At 45.9% G+C, this 18314-nt stretch overlaps 1 protein-coding gene across 1 annotated transcript in view; it reads left to right on the forward strand.

Annotated features, from left to right (window-relative positions):
* CACNA1G (calcium voltage-gated channel subunit alpha1 G) overlaps positions 1-18314 on the forward strand; it is a 274000-nt gene that overhangs the window by 93045 nt on the left and 162641 nt on the right. The window contains 2 exon segments of the mRNA XM_030208360.1: positions 11316-11467; positions 11859-12044. Of these exon segments, the coding sequence (XP_030064220.1) occupies positions 11316-11467; positions 11859-12044 (338 nt within the window).

The raw sequence follows: 18314 nt of genomic DNA on the forward strand, positions 1-18314 counted from the left end.
CCTTCCACTTAGAAGGAAGAGAACTGAGCAGGCTAAATGGGACCCACAGTCTTTAGCTGCTGTTGCTATAAAATTGTCTACAGGGACAATGGACTCTTCGCAGCACCTGCTTTGTCCTGAAAGGTCTATTTTGCATCTTAAACTCTGTCCCCCCACTTTGATATTCTTTATGCTGGGGACCCCCGCCAGCAAAGGTATTTGTTTTTGCGGGGTGAGTGATGAGGCGGTGAGGGGAAGCGGCAAGGAGGCAAGGCGAGGCGGTGGGGGGGGCGAAGAGGTGAGGCAAGGCGAGGCGGTGGGGGGGGCAAAGAGGTGAGGCAAGGCGTGGCGGTGGGAGGGGCAGTGGGGCAGCACTCAAAATGTGCCCCCAACCTCGGGCTCTGGCCCCCTCCCACTGTGAGGTCTGGTTACGCCCCTGCTATCAAGCACCCTGTACGCATCTATATCTAAGTGCTCCAATGCCGTGCATTTAGCATCAATTCTACAACAGCTTCTTGGTGCTAAGATTCCATTTGAAGAACGCAAGAATAAGTGGGCATTGAAGCGTCTAAAGTTAGGTGTTAACTTTAGACGCTAACTCAATGGCAGTTGGAACAGTTGGTGCCTAATTGTGCCCTGAAGAGCACATAACTTACAGAGGGGCTTTTTCGATATGACGTCTAAGTCAGACTTTGGACATTTTGACTAAACGTCCCAAATCCGAATAGGAAATATAGCCATTTTCGAAGCAGCAAAACGGCTATTTTTTTTTTTTAATGGCCACATGCTAGATGTCTTTGTGCTCTTGGTCCATTAAAAAAAAATGTCCAAGTGCAAAACGCACAAAATCAAGCCGCTAGAATGTAGGAGGAGCCAGCATTCTTAGTAGACCTGCCACACAGTAGACATCCCAGGACAATGGGGCGCCCTAGGGGGCACTGCAGTGGACTTCATATAAAAGCTCCCAGGTACACATCTCACCGTTGCTCCCTTATCTTTTGTGCTCAGCCCTCTAAAACCCACCGCCCCCAACTGTACACCACTACAGTAGCCCTTAAGACTGCAGGTGCCATCTATATGTGGGTACAGTAGGTTTTTGGTGAGTTTTGGATAGTTGACACATTTCACTACAAGTGTAACAGTTAGAGTGGGATACGGGCCTGGGTCCCTTTCTCCATAGTGCATGCACTGCTCAGACCACTAGGCTACTCCAGGGACCTGCTTGCAGCTCTAATAGAACTGGGTATAACATCTGTGGCTGTCATAGAGGTTGGTATGTACTGATTCTTTTACATCTTTGAGGGGTGGGAGGGGGTCAGTTATCACTAGGGGAGTAAGGGGAGGTCATTCCTTTATTCCTCCAGTGGTCATCTAGGCCACTTTTTTGTGGCTTAGTCGTTATTAAAACAGGTCTAGCTCAAAACGTCTTAGTTTTAGTCCTGGATGTTTTGATTGATTATGGCTGAAAAACATCCAGGTCTTAGGAACACCCAAATCCCGCCCTTAACATGCCCCCCGACATTAGTTGGAAGTTTTAGCAGGCCTAAGTTATCACACCCAAAGTTGGGTGCAGGAATCTGCATTAAGTGCTAGTCCATAAAGATCACTTAGTGCTAAATGATCTTTATAGAACTGGCGCTTAACGCAGAACTTAACGCAACTAACTTTGGGTACCATTTACCTAATCTGCCCCTTGGCGTCTAATTATAGGTGACAATTTATAGAATTGCCCTTCACGTATCTGATCCACCTAAATTTTCGACACAATTCAGGGATCCCAGGGTATTCTAATAGTATATTATTTTTATCCATATTTACACATGTGAGCTCATGCCAAAAGGTAGGCTCCATTCTGCATGGAACCACTCACAACTTTTTGTTTTACACATAACATAAAAAACGTATATTCATAAAAAGTTAACTGGTAGGCAGCCCTAGAATTTCAAAAATGACAATTTATTCCAGTAACGCCCTATTAAGGCAGTCCCACTTTGCCATCATATTTAAGCGTCAACCCATCTTTGGAGTCCTCTGTGTCCCCTGTTTTTCTAACCAGGTACCCCACCTTCTAGCCTTAAACCAGTAACTTGAGCGACTCCCCAGCTGAGCAGGTAGAAGAAACTTGCTCCCTTTCGCTTGATTAATTCCAGTTCTTTATTACTTTGCCTGTCATGGTAGGAGAGCAGTTTAAAGGTTTTGTTTTACAGCTCAAGTGGATGCAGTACAGACCTTGCTCTCAGTACATGTTATCAGCAGGGGTAGGAGTTATTCTTAGCTGTTTATCAGTGGAATGGGTGAAAAGTAAAGGACCTGCCAACAGGCCTAAGTGGATTCTCGTAACAGTCCTTTCCATCCAGAAGGCTTTTATTCCAGTGATTATATTTTGATGCCTTAGGAGTGCAGGACCAGGTGAGGACAGCTGTTGATGGAGAGAGCCTGGTGCAAGTTTGACTCTGTAGCCATCAGAGCTGTGTAGGAACAGCTCAAGTCCATTTCCTTTTATGGTGCCTCAAAAGATGTTAAACTTGGTTGCCAAAAATGTACCAGGCTCCAAGTTCTATTTTTAAAGCAGTGAAGTAGGTCTGGAGAGTTCCAGCAAGACTGCATTCTCTCAGGAGCTTCAGGAGAGCAGAGCCCTGCAGAGACAAAGCTCAAACCAAAGCGGGGAAAAAAAGAAAAACAATGACAAAAGAGAAGAAAGGGGGCACTCTGGTTTCCTGTATGAGCTGTCACCTGTCCGGTTATCAGAATTTGTTGAGTTTCACATAATAGTTATGGTTGGGAGATGGAATAACTGCGTAAGGTTCCTACATTCTGAAGGTGAAAGGTGTAATATGAGGGGTGGTAAAATTGGACTAGGAAGTTTGCCAATATTTGCCTAAAAGTACGGTACACTTGCAAAATTATGCCAGCTGAAAGAAGGCATCATCCCATGGAGCCAGCATCTTGCTGACAAGCTGCTGATTTTCTGTTTTGCTTCTGCATATCTTTTGAGGTTGCACCACAGTTGTGGAAAAAGTTGCTCTTTGCATGATGGCCCTCTGTGGAACTTTCATAAATAAACTAGCCAACCCTGATGTTCCCCTTGTTCCTAACCTTTTTTTGAGCGGCACTGGCTGCTAAGTTCCTTCAGATCCTTCTGCTTCCATATCAAGCCCTTCCTACTGGTCTTACTTATTATTTTATTTTGAACATTTTATTTCATTTCTACCTTCATAAAATGATAAAGCATATGACAACCCCAAGACTACGCGTGATTCCCTGGGCAAAGGTTATGGGGTAGCCCTGTGAATAACTCAGCCAGTCAAGGTATATACAGTAAATGTGAAAGTAAATGTTTTATTCACCTGAGCCTCAGGACCTCTTGCTTCACAGGCTAGGAACATCAGATGCAACCATTTCTCATATTTAGTAACAGTCTTGAGTAGGCCTCTCGCTAGCAGGCCAAGCAGTCTGTGGCTGGTTGGGCTAGTGCACCACAAACAAAGCGTGTAAGTTCTCAGGTCTTCTGAGATTCAGGTCTGGCCCCAGCCAGACTTCAACAAGGCTTGCAAGTCTTAACAAGAAACAAAGTTGGCTTACCTCAACCAGGTCACGGCAGTTAAACGTATTCATTGAAGGCATAGGACTTAGGCTTTGGTTCTTCCTTCCCTGGGCCTCCTTAACCTCAGCCTGGCCCTGTCTTTTAATCTCTCAGGTACTGACTCCGCCCTTCCTGGCTCACTTCCTCCCAGGGTGGGACCAGAACTCTTAAGTTGGCCCGGGCTATCAGAGGGACTTTTCTTAATGGTGAGGGGCAGAGTTCTATAAACCCCCTTACAGTACCCTAAGACAAGCCTCACATTACAATCATGGCCAACACATTAATACACACAAAGCGTAATCACCCAATTACTCAGTCACATTGACATGCTGTGCCCAAAATTTATCCGATATCATAGAACAGGTATTGCTTTTACCATTAAATGCATACGTTATCTTCTCAATCACAGCTGTCTTACATAGTTGTGATCTCCATGCCCCAGACAAGGGGTCATTTTCCACAGAACTGCTATGGTGTGCTTATGGTGTGCCAGATGAGAGTTTGGAGTTTTACTCTGATGGTCTTGGCTAGATGGTAAGCTTCAAGGAGCCAGGGACTGTCTACTACATCTGCAAACTGATGCAAACACCAGGTAGCACTAGACAAAATAAGAAGTTTGCTTATAGACTCAATGATAAGATTGCTACATGCACTCATTGGCGGGTGTATCTGTTGAGAAACAATACACTTTTTACTTGGAGGAAATTTCTCCAAATTGGTTAGTTTTTGTACATGCCAGATAGGAATGAGCCTTACTCCTAAGCCATGGTATGTGGAGTATGATCTCAGTCTCTGAAATTTACTGCTAATGCTCATCGTAGTACTTGCATTGTGCCAGAGAAGAGAGACTCCAATGTTAAGACAGCTTTGCTCCTGTTTATCCAGGCTGTCTCTGTCTTGCCTTGGTATTGCAGCCTGCTCACTTAATCACCACAGACTGTTCACCGAATAAAATACTACAGATTCTTTTTGGATTCGTATTGAGTAAATGAAACTCTTTATTTAAATGGAGAGTATATAAATCATTATTGCTTCAGTCTATACAATGATTAAGAAATATACACGCTGACTGAGTCAAATTAGGAGATATGCACACTAATTAAACCATCTAACTAAAAGAAAGCTATAAAACAGATACATATATACATCAGCCGGGAGGTCCGTTGCAGCGAAAGCTCAGAGTTTCCTTGACCAGGAACACACCTTCTGCACGACAAGTCTGCCCACAGATGAACCTCAGACTTTCACCGCAAGGAGGGCCCCTTTTTATTAAGCTCTTATCTCATGTCCAGAGCTAAGGAAAGTTACAGAAAGCTTCTATGGAAAATTACAGAATGCTTACTGTGGGAACGTGGTCACATGCCTTCGAACTCCAGGTGGCCAGGCTAGAGCTGGAAAGCAAGAACCATCGTCCCCTTTGCATACCAAATTAGTTAGAGCTGTGTCTTATTTTCTGCATTCCAACTTATTTTCACACAATCAAAGTTAAACAACCATTTTTAAACAGAATTATTTCTAATCAACAATACAGACCCCGAGTGCACTGGTCGGTCCAGACAGGGTTGAAAAACAATCTTTAAAATTCACTTCCATTACAGTCTCCAATGCAAGTAATTACTAGTGTGACACTAATGTCCTCAGTAGGAAAAATCTGTTTGTGGCTTATTACGTTTATGAAACATCTTGACATTTACTGATGGAGTTATTTCTTCTGTTGTTCTCTTCCCCCTCTTTCTCCTTCCATATCAATCTTTTTTTCAGCTTTTCTTTGTCTTTCTTGTGTCCTTTTCTGACCCCTCCACCAAACTTCAGAAGCCTTCAGGCTGCAGCCCTGTTATAAAAAGATGGTAAATGCAAGCAGAGAAACATTACATGGTCCACAACTGGTTCAACTCCACAAAATTCAAACTAAATCTCGTTCTGCTGAGTGATGAGGTGATCGTATACAACTGGGGGGACACAGTCACCCTATTATTGCCACCTGGGCTCAATAATTCATCTAATGTAACTATGATGCTCATTTTCGAAAGTGAAAAAAAATCCAAATAATGTCATAAAACACCATTTGGACAAATTTCTTCTCAAAACGTCCAAATCAGTATTTTCGAAACCTATTTTGCAGTCATTTATCTATGCAATTCATCTGCAGTGCATCCAAATCCGAAGGGGGCATGTTGGAGGTCTTTTGATGGCGGGCTTAGGGCGTGCCTAACACTTGGACGTTTTACAGCCATAATGGAACAAAACCAAAATGTCAAGGGCGAATTAATGTCAGTGTTTTGGTCTAGATCTGTTTTTCTAATGAATAAGACACAAAAAGGTGCCCTAAATGACCAGATAACCACTGGAAGGATTCGGAGATGACCCCCATCCACCCCCCCCCCCCAAATGTGAATAAAAATAGTACTCACCAGCCTCTATGACAGCCTCAGATGTTATAGCCAGGTCCATTAGAGTAGCATGCAAGTCCCTGGAGTAGTCTGGTGGTGGGTGCAGTGCACTGTACACAGGTAGACCCAGGCCCATACCTCCACCTACCTGTTACACTTGTGGTGGAAACTGTGAGCCCTCCAAAGTTCACTAAAACCCACTGTACCCACATATAGGTGCCCCCTTCACCCATAAGGGCTATTGTAGAGGTGTACAGTTGGGGGTAGTGGGTTTTGGATAAGGGAGCAACGGTGAGATGTGTACCTGGGAGCAATGAGGGTAGGTACGCCACTGTCCCCAAGTATCTGTATGTCTTCTCTGTTTGCACATAAGCCCCTGGGCAATGGTGTAGGAGCCTGCTTCAGCCTGTGAAGTGCAGTTCTAAACCCTCAGGCCCCTTATAAAATTACCCTTAAGTGTTAATTTGACATCAGTCCTGCTTAGTGAAATTACAGCGGAGGATGAAAGGCAAAGCTGTTTACTGCTGACCTGCCTGGAAGCGGAACCTCATTTGTTAGAATAGGACTGAGAGCTGTAAAGCGCTTTCCTTCCTAGGGAACTCCGAGCCATCCTGCCGGCAGTGTCCCTCATTTTCTGGACCATGCCAGGAGTCCTTGGTACATGTCTGAAATTCACTGGTGTTACTAGAAACCCCTCAGAGGTATTCCTCTTGTCACTTATCGGTTCTAGAGTGGTCTACAGATCAGCAGAAAGATGTATACTTCTCTGAGATTACACTGAGCATGCTGGCTGGTGCTCGGACGCCGAAGAGGCCGTCCGAGCTCAACCCAGGGCTTTTAAACCCCCCCCCCCCCTCTTTGTGCCAGCCCCTCGCAGCAGGGAGCACCTGCGAGGCGGGGTCCTGACCTCTCCCCTTCGCTCGCTCCCCGCTGCTTAGAGCCTGCGGGCCCATCGGTGTACGGCGCCATGTTAATGTCGGCTCCATGCACCGGGGGGGGGGGGGCACTTCGCCTCGCTTGAGATTACACTGAGAACGTCCCTGTGGGTACTTCAGTCCATATCATCCCTACATACAGATGCATTTCAGATCTCCACTTTCTCTTGCAAATCTGATGTGAGCTTGTGGTGATTTATTTAGGCGCATGGGGAAAAGGGGACTTTACAGGATTCAGTTGTTTTCCAGCTCAGAAGCAGATCCCTTGTCTTTATGCTCAAACCCTGCTTTGAGAGGGCGTCTGAGAGGACCTGTAATTAGCCGGAATGGGTGGTACTGACACTAGCGCACTTGGTAAATGCATAGCATTTTCTCATCACATGCTAAGTGGGTTGATGTTTTTTTAACCTGTTAAAACAAAGCAACAGAGACCAGCCTAACTACATCAGAGAGAAAGGGCTCTGTACCGTTTGCATACCTTCCTGCACCACCATCCCATTTAGAGAAGTACAGATTGGGGTCCTGCACCTTGGCATGTGGACCTTCTGAGATGATTTAGAACAGCATCTGCTGGGCAGACCTCCTCTTTGCTGTGTCTGATTAGCAAAGCTTGCCTTTTTCAACAGACATCGAGTGGGACAAACAACTTGAGTCCCCCTGACAGGCCTCTCATTGTCTGATGCTGGGTTTTTCCGACTCTGCCGAGATAATTATGATGGTTGTGATAATAATTTACATTTGTGTAGCATCTAGTGTGCAAACAGGACGCCAGATTTCTTCATAATGTATTATTTAATAAATCCACTGCAGCCACATCTAGGGTGGAAATACCAGCTACCACGCTTTCATTCGCATTACAGTGTGGCTAAAAGGAAGTGGAGAAAGAAGTAATACTCATTATTTTTATTATTATTGAATTACCTTGAGCAAACTGAGGTATTGTGAAAGACACTCTGTTAGATTTGTACTGAACATTTAGCAGGGCATTTTGCCAATCTGAGCGTCTGATTTCTGCCCCCACCCCTTCTCTTTGTGATGTGATTAGTAAAGAAAAAAAAACACAGATAGGATCATGTGCTCAGTTTATCCATTCTGTGAGACTTCCCTTGTTCCCTGTAAAAACCAGGGGCGTAGCCAGACAGCAGATTTTGGGTGGGCCTAGGCAAGAAGTGGGTGGGTACCGTGTTCTCCCCCTCCCCCCCCCCCCCCCCAAAAAAAAATATCTAAGCTGGTGGGAATATGTTTCTCTCCACCTTGGCAGTCTGCAACAGGCACGCGCTGAAAACTGAGCATTTCACAGGTGCCAGTAACATAGAGCACACCATTTTCATTACCATCAGGGGGAAGTCTTCAGCTGGTAGAGCTTGGAATCCCCATCAGCTACTGCTAAACATGTGCTACTGTTGGGTGGGCCCCGGCCCACCCAGGCCCACCTGTGGCTACGCCACTGGTAAAAACCACTCAGATACAGCACTGTAACACCCCATGTATAATATAGAGATCTTGCAGCCTCACAGCCTGTGCAAGGTTGGTGGGTGACCTAGGCCAGTGTTTCCCAAGTCCGGTCCTGGACGACTCCCTTGACAGTCAGGTTTTTAGGATATCCACAATGTATACGCATGAAAGAGATTTGCATATAATGGAGGCGGTGTATGCAAATCAAGTTCATGCATATTTATTGCGGATAGCCTGAAAAGCTGACTGGCAAGGGGGACCTCCAGGACTGGACTTGGGAAACACTGCCAGGCCTAGGCAAACCTTCAGCCTTACAACCCCCTTCAATTAACTTTCAGGCCCATAGGGCCGGTCCTAGGGTCTCTGGCGCCCCCCTGCAGACGATGAGTTGGCGCCCGCGCCCCCCCCCTCCGTCACCCGCATACCCCACCCCCCCAGCATCTCCTTTCTCTCTTCTCCCACCCTGCCCCTGTCCAGCGATTCTCCTTCGCCCGAATTACCCCATCCCCTGCCACCCTTGGTGCTTTAAAACTTTAATTTACCTCCGTTCCAGCAGCCGTGTCATTTGAAAGCCTTGCCCCGTCTCTAGCCTTCCCTCCCTTCGTGAGTTCGTTCTGCAGTCCCGCCCTCGAGGAAATGACGTCAGAAGGCGGGACTGCGGAACGAACTCACGAAGGGAGGGAAGGCTAGAGACGGGGCAAGGCTTTCAAATGACGCGACTGCTGGATCAGGGGTAAATTAAAGATTTAAAGCACCAAGGGCGGAGCGGTATGGCGGCGCAGCGCCGCAGCGCCGCCCTTGAAGGCAGGCACCCCCTGCGGTGCTTACCCCGCTTACCGGGTTTGACCGGCCCTGCAGGCCCATCATCTGCAGCCTCCCCAAGATTTTGATAATTAAGCTCAACGGTCATGAAGATCACACAAAAATCCTATAAAAATTCAGTTTATCATATGTGAGGATTTTTTTTGTAGGGTTGTCAGGGCTATTGTTTTGCTTTAACTCTAGCTACTCTTTGCTGCCCCCTTTCTGCAGGTTAAAGTATGTGCTGATGGTTCTTTGAGTTTGTGAGGCTGTCAGGGCTGTTGTTTTGCTTAGACTGAAGCTGCTTTTTGCTGCCTCCAACAAGCTGCCACCCTAGGCTATCATCTAGTCTTGCCTAATTGCTGACCTGCTCACAGAGATCTCAATAACAGAGATTATAACAGATAACAGAGATCTCAGTGCTCTTACACCAGGAGGATAAAGCTGCAAGATAATATTAGAATCTCGGTGCCCTGATACCCTCATGGTATAATCAGGATCGTGGCACACAGAACATAAATTTGATTCCATGCCTTCCCTTGAATCATTTGGCCAAGATTGATGGAGGCATGCAGAAGCAGGTTCTGTTCATGGTGAAATATTTCAGCTCTCTTCTTTTGATCCTCTATTGGTATGAGTTGGGACGACTTGTATGCAAAAGTAAAATCCTCCACTTAGGTTTTCTAGAAATGCATTTATAACCAGATTAAAAACATTTTTAAATGCACACCATGATAGCTCCAGATGTGTCATTATGGAGCTTGGCTGGTCTGAAGCAAGCTTCTAGATTTACCGGGTAAAAAATTTATGTAAGGATGGTTCTGTTTAGGAACAGGTCCATGGTTTTGCAGTGTACATAATGGTAAACTGTAGGTCGGGACTCTAAGCGAGGTCACAGAAACAGGGTTAATCCCTCTGAAAGTGGGTTCCACCCTGACCTATGCCCTGTAGTGGCAATCAGCCTATTGATTTAGAGAATGTTCACAGGTTCTCTTCCCTTCCTTCTGTGTGGGTTTCCTATTAGATAGCACCTCCACCACCTCCAACTCCAGGCTCCGTCCCTTCTGTCTCGCCTCACCCCATGCCTGGAACAAACTCCCTGAACCCATACGCCGTGCCCCCTCCCTACCCATCTTCAAATCAATGCTCAAAGCCCACCTCTTCAATGTCGCCTTCGGCACCTAATCACTACACCTACTACTACTACTACTACTATTTAGCATTTCTATAGCGCTACAAGGCATACGCAGCGCTGCACAAACATAGAAGAAAGACAGTCCCTGCTCAAAGAGCTTACAATCTAATAGACAAAAAATAAATAAAGTAAGCAAATCAAATCAATTAATGTGAACGGGAAGGAAGAGAGGAGGGTAGGTGGAGGCGAGTGGTTACAAGTGGTTACGAGTCAAAAGCAATGTTAAAGAGGTGGGCTTTCAGTCTAGATTTAAAGGTGGCCAAGGATGGGGCAAGACGTAGGGGCTCAGGAAGTTTATTCCAGGCGTAGGGTGCGGCGAGACAGAAGGCGCGAAGTCTGGAGTTGGCAGTAGTGGAGAAGGGAACAGATAAGAAGGATTTATCCATGGAGCGGAGTGCACGGGAAGGGGTGTAGGGAAGGACGAGTGTGGAGAGATACTGGGGAGCAGCAGAGTGAATACATTTATAGGTTAGTAGAAGAAGTTTGAACAGGATGCGAAAACGGATAGGGAGCCAGTGAAGGGTCTTGAGGAGAGGGGTAGTATGAGTATCACTACACCTCCTCTCAGAAAACTTATCTACCCCAACTTGACATTTCGTCCTTTAGATTGTAAGCTCTTCCGAGCAGGGACCGTCCTTATTGTTAATTTGTACAGCGCTGCGTAACCCTAGTAGTGCTCTAGAAATGTTAAGTAGTAGTAGTAGTAGAGTAGTGGGGTCTGTGAGTGCAAACTGATGCACAGGGTCTTGTACTGACTGTTGCTACTGATGCCACCACCGCTGCGTCTGTGCTGTCTTCATGCTTTGGATAAGTGGAGGGAGAAGTGGATGAGAAAGGGGAGAGGAATGGTGGTCTGTTTTCTCTTTGCCAGATTTTTCCTTAAGTCAGTCTTAACCCCTAAACAGTGTTATGCAGACATTAAGCAGAATTGTGTAGACCTTCAATACTAACGTGGATGTTCTTGTCATTAACCACAGCCTGAAGAGCTCACCAATGCCTTGGAGATCAGCAATATCGTCTTCACAAGTCTCTTTGCACTCGAGATGCTGCTGAAATTGCTGGTTTATGGGCCTTTTGGCTACATCAAAAATCCATACAACATCTTTGATGGAGTGATTGTCGTAATCAGGTAGAAGCATGAAGATTGGATTGAGAGGGTCTGGAGAAATTACTAGCTTCTTACCACAAACCCTGAGACCGTGATGTTAGGAAAGATGCAGGAGTGTGGCCAGATGAGGTCCCTCAAATATCCGCTTTTATGAAACATTTCAAATTTTATATGAGAGTTATTTGTATTTGTTTCCCTTTTGGTTTTGTAATATACGTAAGCCCAGGCTGAAACAGTGCTCACACTGTTAATGTAACAACAAAAACTATGTAAAATTGGAAGTGATCATTGTCTCTTAGATGCTTTAATTTCCTGATTTCCTTTTGTAAACATTTGTCTCCTTCTCTTCCCTTGTTCTCTTACTCTTACAATCTCTGCTCCTTACTGAGCTGTGCTCTGCTCTTTCTTTCAGCGTATGGGAGATCGTTGGTCAGCAGGGCGGAGGCCTGTCAGTTCTGCGGACCTTCCGCCTCATGCGTGTTCTGAAGCTGGTCCGATTCATGCCAGCCCTTCAGCGTCAGCTCATCGTCCTCATGAAGACTATGGATAACGTGGCCACCTTCTGTATGCTGCTCATGCTTTTCATCTTCATCTTCAGGTGAGCAGACCTGGGAATTCCTTTCGTGCACTGCTAGCTGTAATGCACCCCAAAACAAGGGCGTAGCCAGCAGTCTCTTTTTGTGGGGGACCCGGGGTGGACTGGGGATTCACCCATTCCCCTCTGCTCTCTCCCCCCCCCCCCCCCCCACTTCATTAAAACTTATACCTTTGCTGGTGGGAATGGCCAAGCCCTGACAGCCGAAGAGCCCCATGGCTCAGTCCTCCCCAGTGCACAGAATTTGGCATTATATTTTCCAGTTGCCGACACTGGCACTTCTCACACATGCTCAGTTAATGTATGTGAACTGAACACGTGTAAGAAGTGCTGGCATTTGCAACTGGAAAGCACACCACTGACTTCCTCACACTGGGGGAGATTCAGGCTCTGGAGCTCTTTGGCGGGGTTTGGGCATCCCCTTGAGCCATTCAGGGTACTGCAATTTAGGGGGCCGGAGCTCAAAGTGAGGGATCCCAGGCCCCTAAGGTACCCCCTTGTGGCTATGCCACTGCCCTAAAACATTGGCTCAGATACAAAATGCAGCATCAAGGTTGATTTGGGGGGGGGGGATGATCATGTAACTAACCCCTTTTTGGATCCAGTTGCATTGCTGCCAATAAAAGCTAGAATTGAATTTAAAATTCTCTCACTGGTCTTTCAAGCTATTCATTGCCTAGGTCCGAGACATCTTATTGAAATATGTACCGCCCATCTAGATTAATGCATTCCTCTTTGGAGATAAGATTGGTTGTTCCCTCGAAAAAAGCATATTGCTTATTCATTATAACTGCAAGGACTATGGTAGGGAAAAGATCGGAGTTGTGGAACTCACTGCTGTTGGAAATGAGAATGATTAGATTAATTCTTTATCCTTTTTATAATAGTCTGTATCACTTTGGACCTTGTAATGAAACACCTTTTTTTTAATGATGTTATGTTTTATCATTTTTCATTTATGGATATGATTGTGTGTAATGATTTTTTTTTCACTGTAATCCACCTTGAGCTGGTAAAGGTAAAACGGGCTAAATATGCCCATTTTAAATTAAATTAAACCAGAGAGCAAAGCAGTTCCTAGGTTATAATTCTTCTGATTGTCAAAGGGCTAACATAATCTTGAATCCACTTTGTGAAATCTCGTAAGGTACCTGAGTTTGTTCGATGCATCTCTGGCTGAGAAATGTGTAGCATCTCATGACTGTTTTGGTAGAACTATGGACACAACCTGCCGTTTCCTTAGAGCAGGGGTTCTCTACCTAGTCCTCGGGACACTCAGGATATCCACAATGAATATGCATGAGATAAATTTGCATGCACAACCTCCATTCTATGCAAATCTATATTCATTGTGGGTAGACTGAAAACCTGGCTGGCTGGGTGTGTCCCGAGGACTGGTTGGGAACCTCTGCCGTACAGGAAAGTATAGAGATAGGAATTATAAACGTGTGAATTGTTACTGAGAACGTTAACCTAAGGGCCTCATTTTACTAAGGTTTCTTCTCTCTTTTTGCATCTATGGGAAATAAATTTAGCAAACAGAGCTCCATGTCTCTGTATCCAGAACTGGTAAAAGTTTGTTAAATATGTATGAAAGTTAATACTTTTTATGATAGAGTTTTATAAAACGGATCTAGGTTTGTGGCATTAGAAAAATATGTTTTAATTAGGAATTGATAAAAATAATATCGTAAGGCAGAGCCCTGGAGGGGCACAATCGAACGGGGGCGCCCCATCTCTAAGCACGGCCCCATAAAGGGGCGTCCCCGACCGTATTATCGAAACAAGTTGGACGTCCATCTTTTGTTTCGATAATACGGTCGGGGACGCCCAAATCTTGCCATTTAGGTCGATCTTAGAGATGGCCGCCATTAGAGATGGCCAACCTCAGTTTTCGCCGATAATGGAAACCAAAGACATCCATCTGGAAAATGGCCAAATCCAAGACATTTGGTTGTGGGAGGAGCCAGCATTCGTAGTGCACTGGTCCCCCTGACATGCCAGGACACCAACCGGGCACCCTAGGGGGCACTGCAGTGGACTTCACAAATTGCTCCCAGGTGCATAGCTCCATTACCTTGGGTGCTGAGCCCCCCAACCCCCCACCAGGTCCGCCTGCCTGAAGTACACTGCACCTTGAGAGAAGGACGCCCATCTCCCGATTTGTGTCAGAAGATGGATGCCCTTCTCCTTTGAAAATGAGCTGGCTGGTCTCCAGTATTTGCACAGCCGTGGCAAGCACTGCAAAATTTGATCTCCTGGTAGAATTGTCAGGTGTGACAGGAGAATCTGTATCAGTGGCCCTATTTCTTCCTCCTTCCTGCTGCTCTGTGTTGTGAAGGGGAAATGGATAGCCTCATTGCACTGCTTCAGGCCATAGTTCCTCTTCTGCCAGCCAGGGGTATTGCACTTTGATCCATGCAACATTACAGTGGCTGCCACAGTTCAAAGGGGAGGGGGGAGCAGCCTCAAGCACTGTACTGTCACTGTTGTACATCTTCTCCTTGAATGCTGGATCAGAGGGGGAGAGGAAAGAGACAGTGAAGACTGGGCGCAAGAGATGATAGGTCGCAAATTAGTGAGTTACGTAGAAAGGGGCATGACAGTAAGGGGCAAATAGTGAGTAAAGGGATTGATTTGTGAATTATGTTGAGTGAGAGAGGAGAGTGGCTGAGGGGATTAGATTGGGGATGCAGGGAACTACGATTGGCAGCAGTGAGTGGGCACCAGTGACAAAGGGGCCCATTTTCGAAAAGAGAAAAATGTCCAAAAAGTGTCATAAAGCACCATTTGAATGTTTTTCTTCTGAAAACATCCAAATCGATATTTTCGAAACCTATTTTGGAGATGTTTATCTATAGTTCGATTTCAACAATAGCAAATGAACCACTCGATTACTATGCTACTGATATTTTGAAGGAGGAAAAGACTTCAGATGCTCAACCTTCTCTGTTTTTAATTAAACTAACAGTACGTGGTTGACGCCTACAATATCCACCATTGAAGAGGTTTTCTTCTTAAAGTGGATATCGGGAGTCAAAAACCTCTACCTTATAATCCCTTTTTGACTCATATGGGAAACTTATCTGAGCTTGTAGCAATTGCCTGCCTGGGAACACTCTACAGTAAGCCTCTGTTTCGCTTTAAGCTTCTTTAGGAGCGGAGTCTACCGCCTTGCTAAGTGCTCTACTAGATCACCTCTTCAATGGTGGATATTGTAGGTGTCAACCACGTACTGTTAGTTTAATTAAAAACAGAGAATGGTGAGCATCTGAAGTCTTTTCCTCCTCCACAATATCAGTAGCATAGTAATTGAGTGGTTCATTTGCTATTGTTGAAATCGAACTGCGGTTCATTAGCAATACACCATCAGTAGTCTGTATTAGACGTTTATCTATGCAACTCATCTGCACCGCGTCCAAATCATAAGGGGGGCATGTCGGGGCGTTTCAAAGGTGGGCTTAGGGCATGCCTAACACTAGGACATTTTACAGCCATAATGGAACAAAACGAAAACATCCAGGACTAAAACTAAGATGTTTTGGTCTAGATCTGTTTTCAGAATGAATAAGGCACAAAAAGGTGCCCTAAATGACCAGATGACCACTGGATGGAATCAGGGGTGACCCCCAATACCCCCCAGTGGTCACTGACCCCCTCCCATCTCCCCAAAATGAGAATACAAATATGACTTACCAGCATCTATGACAGCCTCAGATGTTAACACCAGGTCTATTAGAGCAGCATGCGGGTCCCTGGAGTAATGTAGTGGTCAGTGCAGTACACAGTGGGAGACCCAGGTCCCTATCTCCCTCTACCCATCACACTTGTGGTAGAAACTGTGACCCCTCCCAAAGTCACCAAAGCCCTACTGTAACCACATATAGGTGCCCTCTTCACCCATAAGGGCTATTGTAGTGGTATACAATGGGGGACAGTGCGTTTTGGGTGGGTTTTGGAGGGCTCAGGGGACAACATAAGGGAACAAAGGTGAGATGTGCACCTGGGAGCATTGTCATGAAGTACACAGAAGTGCCTCTAGGGTGCCCCATTGCTCTCCTGGGATGTCTGGGGAGACTAGTCTATTAAAAATGTTGGCTCCTCCTACATCTCAATGGCATGAATGTCTATGTTTTGCACTTATTCATTTTGGGGGGGGGGGTTGAAAATGGACCAAAAAAAATAAAACATTCAAAGCACATAACCTTGTTCGAAACAGTATTTAAAAAAAAAAAGATGGGCATTTTTCTTTTTTTGAAAATGACCTTTTCTACTTAGATTTTGGACATTTTGTGCAGAACGCCCAAAGTCAAACTTTGATGTCATATCGAAAATGCCCCTCAAAGTGCATCACTGGTGATACGGCAATGGGGAGGGGTGCGTAGAATAACGAAATGTGTACCCATCTAAATGAGAGCACAGTATGCCAGGCAAGCTGGAAAAATAGAGGAAAGGCTCTCTGGGCTTTGTCTTCTCAGTATTTTCCTTGAAATGTTTCATTTTGGTCTCTGGGTTGTTAAGATAATAAAGAACATTGTTGCTTTATGGCATTCATAATTCTGTCTTCTCTGCTGAGCAGCTAAATGACTCCATGGGCCATGGAGAAAGCTCTCTGTAATATATTAGAAAGGAGAGCCTGGTGGTGTCAAGGAGAGATAAGGAAGTTGATTAGTGTAAATTCCATAGATAAATATTGCAGGTGGCCCTGGCCTTCTCAGACTACATGTACCAGTGCTTGTTGAGTGCACATGGCAAGAGATAGATGAAATGTACCTTTTTCTAGAGGTCGTAGTTCATGGCAGAATCCATTTACTATTCAAGGAACCCTTTTTGCGTGATTACTTGAAGCCCTAGAGACATCAAATTAAACTCATAAGGCTATTTCTACTGGGGAAGGCCTCGGGGCCAGTGCTAGGGTCTCTGGCGCCCTCCCCCCCCCCCCCCCTGCAAATTATTAGTTGGCTCCCCCCACCCGTCCAGCATCTCCTTTCTCTTTTCTCCCTCCTCCCTTGTCCCACACCACCCCCTTTTTCAGCCCAGTGCCTTAAAAGGTAAAGAACAAAAGGATTTTTTTTTTTTTTACTCAACAGCTTTTTAATTTATTTGAATGCTTCCCATTTGTAGATATAAATATCATGAAATAAAATTGAATATCACTAAAACCGATTAAACGTTATTGTAGCTAAAGGCCATATTTTGTGCTCCTTTTTCTACACTGTTCTACACAATACAGTAATACGTGGCCAAATTTCAGTGAGGATATCCTGTTTACCGATGGGTTCATCTTAACTGTTGCTGTAATCTGCCTTGGGAAGCCTGGTGTTATAAAGATTGGAAGTAAAATAAAATTAAACTCTCCTTTCATTGTCTCTTTTGTACAAATGGATTATTCTGTTTTGAGCATGTTTCAGGGACAAGTGGTTTTCATAAGTCAAAATAGTAAAAATAGTTTCTTTCATGCAAGATTTGTTTAAACATAACTAAATGGGCTTTAAGCCCCTAATGCAGTCCATTGGTTTGTCTTATACTGTGCCAAAACCTCCCCCCACCCCACCGCTGCAGTTGCCACCATCACGGCCATCCCCTTCCCGCATACCACAACCCCCCTCTCCAACACACTACAGTCCTACCTTGAAGGGCCCACCCTGGTGGTGTAGTGGCCTCGGCGGTTGCAGGGGCAAGAAAGAATCCCACTGTTTCCTATCCGCTGCTGCTACTCCGTCTCTGCTTTGCTCTTCTGCCACCGCCCCCCCCCCCCCAATTGCTACCACTGTCACCACAGTCCCCGGTCTCCACCCGCCCACCCCGAGCCCCGTCAACAGCCCCCCTCCGTCCACCACCGGGCCCCCTGCATTCAAATTGACAGCGCCTCACCTCCTTGTGAAAGCGGCAGATAGCCTCCCTTCGGGCCCTCCCTCACTGTGCCCCACCCTCGCGGAAACAGGAAGTTACATCAGACGAGGGCAGGACAAAGTGAGGGAGGGCCCGAAGGGAGGTGAGGCGGTCTGCCGCTTTCAGACATAGGTGAGGCGCTGATGATTTGAATGCAGGGGGCCCATGGCGGACAGAGGGCAGGCGGGGTAAGACCGGGGCTGCAGCACCAGTGGCCTGGGAGCAGGAGAAGGAGAGAGACCCTGGCGCCGGGCCCCCCTTTGAGGCTCGGAATTTTGTCCCCCCTGCCCCCCCTCTCGGTGGCCCTGGTGGCGCTGCCTGTGGCGCAGAAGAGCAAGGCAAAGACAGAGTAGCGGAAGCGGGCAGGAAAGAGTGGGATTC

Source organism: Microcaecilia unicolor, chromosome 6 (genome assembly GCF_901765095.1).
Source record: "Microcaecilia unicolor chromosome 6, aMicUni1.1, whole genome shotgun sequence".
NCBI classification, from domain to species: Eukaryota; Metazoa; Chordata; class Amphibia; order Gymnophiona; family Siphonopidae; genus Microcaecilia; species Microcaecilia unicolor.